We start from the raw sequence: 7,040 nt of genomic DNA on the forward strand, positions 1-7,040 counted from the left end.
CGCGCCATCTATCGTAGGATAAATGTACTATGCCAAAAACCTTCGCGGGAGTGTATTAAAAAACTTTCCGAAGTTTTATGGCAATCGTACTATGCCACAAACCTTTGCCGGAGTATATTAAACAACTTCCCAAAGTTTCACAGCAATCGGATAAACGGTGTGGTAATGCACGAAGGACACACAGACATACATTCATTTTTATATATATAGATTTGCAGTAGAATATTGTTAAATTTTTCAATGCAAATTTTTGATGATATATTACCATCATTATTTATATTATTTATAAGTGAACTTTAGATTACTAACATCATTGCTATTTTTGAATTGTTAGAATGTCTCATCTCCAAAAACTTGTAATAATTTTATTATATAGGTTAACATTATCATTTCTCTACAGTTTCTTTTTAAAAATTTATTTCTACTTAGATATCAATATATGATGTACTTCAAGAGACAATGTTAATCTTAAATAAAATTATAATTTGATTTTCTAAATCTGTTTCTATCATACTTTTTTAATTATAAAATACTTCAAAATGTAAAAAAATTTTGACATTCTATGAATTTGTTCATATACCTAATAACTCAAAATTTTACTTGAGAAAGATTAAATATTTATTTAAAACATTTTGCTGAATTAACTTTCAGTTATCATAAAAAAATTTGTTTAATTTTTATTGTAATGAAAAATCAATGACAGGGATTCATGTAGACTTAATCATCAGCTTTTATTTATGAATGTCTCACTTTGTGGATTAACTGAACTTTCTCTTAAAACAAGAGTTTATTGCATTCAAAAACTGTAATCTATAAAGCAAAATTGAATGATAAAAGATATATTTAATTTCTAATTAATATAGAATAATGAATTTTATATAAATTTAATTTTTACTGACTGCTGCTTTTCAAAAAATATTTAAATAGAAATAAAAATGTTTTACAGGATAATGTTACTCTAACTGATCTTTGGTCTCAAATAAAACATCCAGTTCATGGTGTCGAATTTCAAAATCACAGGCACAGATTACGTACTTATACAAATTGTCTTGTTGGAAGTGAATTAATTGATTGGCTTATTGCACAGAGGAAGTCATCTTCAAGGTGATTATAATTTATATTTCAGCATATAATATATGAATTATTTTTTATTTTAAAATGATTTAATAACGATGATAAGTATACATTAGAATATAAAATCAATTAAAATTTTAAATATTTTGATGATATATTAATTCCAGAGCTCAAGCAGTTTTAATTGGACAAGCTCTAATTGATATGAAAATTTTGGAATGTGTAACGTCTCAAGACCAAATTTTTATAGATGGTTATTCTCTTTATAAACCAACAGAAGTAAGTAATTTAATAAATATATGTTATAAAATCTCAAGAAACTATATATACTGGATTTTTAGAGTAAAAAGATGATATTGAAATATTGTAGGGATTTAATGCTTATCTTCAATAAATGTATTTACTTGCACCATTTAAGGCCTTGAAATTCAAAATACCAACATTTATAGCTAAATATGATGCAATCCTTAAATGATAATATTTTGGCAAAGTAATTCTAACGAGATAACTTATTGATATTATTACATCATAGCTAAGGAAAATCTAGTTAAAATATTATCTGGACATAATGAATAATTAAAATAGCAGTACTATTTTTTATTTTTAACATTAAACAGTGATATGAAATTACTCTATATTTAATCACAGCAATAACAACAGATACTTTCATTGGAAGATTTTTTTTTGTTTTCATTATTAAAAGCAGAAAAATCTTCCAATGACTTTTGAGTAGGATGCAATATGATTGTTATCAATGAGGTATTATAAGTTGTCATTACTTTACTAAATTTTATGATGCATATTATTATTATATTATACAGATGAGATATTCCTGTTCAAAATCATCTGCATATATATAGCAGTTGAAACCTGACTAGATCTTTTCCTTTTAAATCTGAAACAAGAAATTTCAGCAGTATTAAAAAAATTTAATTGTGCAAATAATTCAGAAAAAATATTTTTGAAACAATAAATCAGCATTAAAGATAGACTTTAAAAGCAGATTTTCAAATTTGTCAGAAAATATCTTGTATTATTAAATTTGTTTCTACATAATCTTAGAAGTCAAAATTTAAATGTAAATTAATTAATGCTACAATGAACTACATTGTAGTAGATACTGTCTTTATAACCATAATTATTTACGTAAAAAATTTTTTTTCCTTTGATAAATATAGATAACTTTCAATATTCAACATATAAGTAATTTTAATTGATTTAGTTTTTGATTTGTTATTTTAAACATTTTGTTTTTAAATATTAACTGTGGTAAAATATTTAATACTGTTATTTTATTATTAATATTCAGTTACTTCAGATGTAGAAATAATATTTATGATAGAGAAACTAGTAATGGATATTAAAATCTTCTTTATTAAAACTTTAAGGTGTTTGTAAAGTACTCGCCAGATTTTATATACATATATATATCCAGAATTTTCTGCTGTTTGTTCTTTTAAACATTGACTTATACTGCTTTATCATTTGGATAATCTAGTGTTTTCTTGATTCTAATACACATCTTTTATTAGACTTTTATAGTCTCAAAAATTGAGATGTGCATTAGAATTGATGTGCCTATTAGATAGAATTGGGCACAAAGTTGACTTAATGCTGCCACATTCACATCATTTGCTCTTCACTCTGCTCAGCAATTTGCATCTATTATAACAGTATATACGTATACATGTCCTTCCACTATTTTGGTATTTTTTTGGAATGGTTTATTGATTTTTTGAACTGCTGCAAGCCAAGTAATGTTGTCCAGCAGATGAATCTTCTATAAAACTGTGTTTAAGCATTGAGTGTTATCCAGTATGCTGAAGAACATGTATGAAAACTTTTTACTGTGATACTACCTATCTGGTAAATTTCATGCTTGTGCATATTAATGTGAAATCTCACTGTTAAAATGTTGATCATATGGTAATTTTGACTGTGATTTTGTATTGATTCACAGATCCTCTGTACCTGATAATGGATAAATGAATACACTTGAAAATGTGGACATTGTGAAGCACTGTAAACATGAAAATAAAATGTTTTCCAAAAACAGTATTTATTTCTGTTTAAATACAATTTTTTTTTGGGTTTTGACATCTCAAAAATTGAGTGTGCATTAGATTTAAGGCCATATTAAAATCGAGAAAACACAATATATCTTCTTATAAATTCAATGATACAGTTTACCATAAATACTCCCAATAGGATTAAAGTTCAGATAATTTGTTTATATATTTTTATCATGTTATACTTTATCTATTATATGCATAAAATTAAAGTTTATATATTTTAAGTTTATTTTCCCCTGAAATATTTCAAAATTTATACTTGTCTTATGATTTAAACTAATGTTACTATACTGTTTCAACTGAGTCGATAGCGATGTAGATGATAGAGATGGCACGATGTTAAAAATCTACCATGATAGGAGAACTACTAAGGAATGCCAATATTCTTGCACACAATATAGTTCCATCATAAAATTCATTTACTGGAGTCCTTACATTGTGTAATCATTAACAATAAGCAACACAATAATACTTTATTTTAAAACTATTAACATATGAAAACTAAAAACAATTACACAATAAAGATATAACTGCTGTTATATATCCATGTTGACATCACTATCAGCTCCATTGAGACAGAATATAGGATTGAATTTTTAGAGCTATTTTAACTTGATATGTTTCATAGGACAATAATGGAATTTTAGATAAGCATGATATAATATATATATATAAAATAGGGAAAAAGTAAATGACTTACTTTTTTGTGGTCCTGCCCTCCAGAACTATTCCAACTGGTCTGAAATTACTACAGAAGAAATTTGAAGTTTATATATTAATATTTAGAGGTAGCTCAATGACCACAAAGTTTATGAAAAGAGTGATTTATGACTAATGAAAACCTACAAGACCTGTTTTTGGTAAACCAGATTTGTTTCACTTTTTCAGACAATTACAGACAAATGAAATAGTCATGTAGACTCTGCAATATTCAAAAACTTTATGGATTACAAAACCAAAATGCACTAGAAAAAATTTTAAACATCACAATTCACAAAATTTGAAATTGTCAGTACTACATTCAATGTAACTTTATCAGTTTATTTTGGTAGAGGCAGAGAATGTCTCTTTCTTGCTGTCTGGATAATCTGTCTCCAACTGCTCCCTCACTAGTTACTCTGTTTCTTTTACAGCTTGCATCATCTTTTTCAGTAACTGTGCTGCTGCTTGAGGATATTAGTTCTGCTATTTCTTCATCACTTCTCTTCAAGTCTTCCATTCTACGTTTTCTGTTAAGAATCAATTCCTGTCTTTTTGCTAATTGCTTCTCCTTTGCAGCTAATTTTGCATCCACACCTACCATTGACCCTTTATGCCCTTTTTCACACTGAGCTAACAAGAACCCACAATCCTCTGGAATTTTTATCATTTTGACTGCTCTAAGATGAGAAATGTCAAAAAATTCGTCTAGTTTATTAACAAATTCAGCCTCATTTGTTTGCTGTGTTACAGATTTTCACCCCTTGTTTTTCTTCAGCAAAAACCATTCTTCAAATGTTCGTTCTAGTTTAGTTATGTAGTTTCTTGGATCCATAATTGGGAACCTTGCCATTTCATAAAATATTGCTAGCTTTTCAACTGTAACAGCTGATGACTGTCTGATAGTTTGTTTCAGTTGAAGATGGTGATATAAAAACAAACTAAGAGCCTGACGTAAGGATGGCAACTTGTTGCTGGTTAATTCAGTTACTGTTGAACCAAGGAGGTACACTTCAGTTTTAGATTTAATTGCTGCTGCTGCCATATTTATTATTTAATAACTTTGTTGAAATGAACAAATGATTTACTTGAGCAGTTTCTGCATTATATAGTCTATACAACTGATGATATCAGCAGTCCTTCAGCGACATGCCTGAAAATGTCCATAGAAGCCAAATAACCAATAGGTGCTGATGTAAGCAGTATGAGTCACTAAGTCAGCCTCAACCAGAAACGGAAAAATATTTGCAGCAAGACTTGATGTCAGCAAAATAAAGATTGAGTCATGACAGAAATTAATTTTTTGATAATGTCATGTAACTAATGTGTGATTAATTTAATGTTTTAATTATTGAGATGACAAACTGTTGTACAAATATGGATACATAGTGATTGAAGCTTGTGATTGCCATATGCTCATCCTAGGTACATGTCATATGCTCATTGCCATATGCTTATCCTATAAAACTTAAGTGACATTGAGCTACCAGTAAATATTTGTAATTTGTAAAAGAGGGTGAGAGAGCTGTCGGTCTTTTAGCTGACTGACTTAGCTCGTTTAGATAGGAAATGGAAAGAAGGTTCGAAGGTAAGATGATAAGCAGCAAGAGGAAGTTAGATAGATAGGAGAGAGGAAGGAAGTGACCATGGGTTCCATGGGTGCCCGAAACGCCTCAACACACTAAGTAAAACAAAATATGGTTACAAGGTCCAATAATAGCATGGNTTTTTTTTCAGTTTAAGTATTTTTTATGCTTAATTACATTAAATTAATTAATCGGTGAGCGGCAAGTGGTTAAACGAAGATACTTAGAAATAAATTCACATTGATATTTGTGAATTTACAAATGCATTACTTATTTATGACTTTTTATAGCACCTAAGAATGATATCGATGATGAACCAAATGAGATTTTATGGCAATGCGACTTTTCCAAAGGGATGATGGAACAATGCCAATACGTAATTCAATGCAGTAAAGACTGGAAGACAGTTTGTGGATTACATAGTATATTATATTTATTTTAAAATATTTCATTTAATTTTGTCAATAAAAATCAGTTTGATTATTCTTCGTATTGTAGCTTGCCATGAAGAAATTACGACAAACAAGCCAAAGTCTTCCCTGTTGTTTACGGTGCCTATTTTAGTAAAGGACCAAGCTTGTCTAAGATTTAATTACAAGAAAAATCATTTACCTACAAGTCAACGTGAAAGTACGTTAACTGCTATCGCTGTATGGAATAATGGAAAAAATTACACATCGTTAAAAATAGATGAGGATGTTAATATATGGATGCCGTATAGTCTTAAAATTCCCGTGAAAAATAAAAAAATTCAGGTAAATATTAGCGTCGAAAAACGCATGCATTGGTTCCACATGCTTTTTTTTTTTTTTTTTATATCAACTAAATCTCCTTCTCAATCAATTCTCAATTGGCTTTTCAAACCATTTGGTGTTCTTAAGTATTTTTTATGTTTAATTACATTAATATCAAAAATGTCTGTGTACGCAAGGAAAGTGTATAAAAAGGTTATTAGAATATACTCTCATTGACAAAAAATTAGCGCACCAAGGAGTTGTCGTATTACTACAAAACTTGGCATGTTGATAAGACTCTAACAGATATGGAAATGATTACGAGTTATAGAATGATGGCTCATTGCGTAATACCAGAGCCGACTCGATCTATAAAAAGAGCGCGCAAAGGCATCCTCTAGATTCTCCATATTAATAAGACAAGAAAGAAAGAAAAAAAGAAAGATCCTGTCTGTAGTTATACCTGTTGTAGAAGGACGCTATATCACTAGAGATGCCTTTACGTTGCAATCATCCGTACTTACTACACCATCACAAGACTCGAAACAAACATGACAGCATACAGACAACAACTACACCACATATTCACACAACAATATCCTCACCTCACTGTCACCGAACAAAGGGCTGTTGATCAAAAACGAACAATTATACATAACAACCTTATCCCACAAACAACACTTGAACTTATCAAACAACAGGTTGCTGATCAAATACATCAACAGAAAGAAACATGTAACATTAATGAACATCACGTAACCTATCAGGATAATCCAGCAACAAGCACTGATTACAGCACACACACAACAAGTACCACTAATGATACTGCAGGCACTTCCCCATCTATCACTGATAACGTAGACATAGAATTAGTT

The 7,040-nt window shown here is 29.2% G+C and overlaps 2 protein-coding genes across 2 annotated transcripts in view; both read left to right on the forward strand.

The window, feature by feature from the left end:
* The window catches only part of LOC111628684 (1-phosphatidylinositol 3-phosphate 5-kinase-like), a 7,796-nt gene extending 5,779 nt beyond the window's left edge, over window positions 1-2,017 (forward strand). The window contains exons 3-4 of the mRNA XM_023372513.1: window positions 947-1,104; window positions 1,242-2,017. Of these exons, the coding sequence (XP_023228281.1) occupies window positions 947-1,104; window positions 1,242-1,428 (345 nt within the window). The 3' untranslated portion in view covers window positions 1,429-2,017. The remainder of the gene's footprint in view (window positions 1-946; window positions 1,105-1,241) is intronic.
* The window catches only part of LOC111628703 (CRISP/Allergen/PR-1-like), a 19,776-nt gene that overhangs the window by 10,618 nt on the left and 2,118 nt on the right, over window positions 1-7,040 (forward strand). Inside the window, exons 5-6 of the mRNA XM_023372538.1 lie at window positions 5,722-5,853; window positions 5,930-6,186. Of these exons, the coding sequence (XP_023228306.1) occupies window positions 5,722-5,853; window positions 5,930-6,186 (389 nt within the window). The remainder of the gene's footprint in view (window positions 1-5,721; window positions 5,854-5,929; window positions 6,187-7,040) is intronic.

The sequence above is a fragment of the Centruroides sculpturatus genome, unplaced genomic scaffold (genome assembly GCF_000671375.1).
Source record: "Centruroides sculpturatus isolate CEXI.00-Female unplaced genomic scaffold, Cexi_2.0 scaffold30, whole genome shotgun sequence".
NCBI lineage: Eukaryota > Metazoa > Arthropoda > Arachnida > Scorpiones > Buthidae > Centruroides > Centruroides sculpturatus.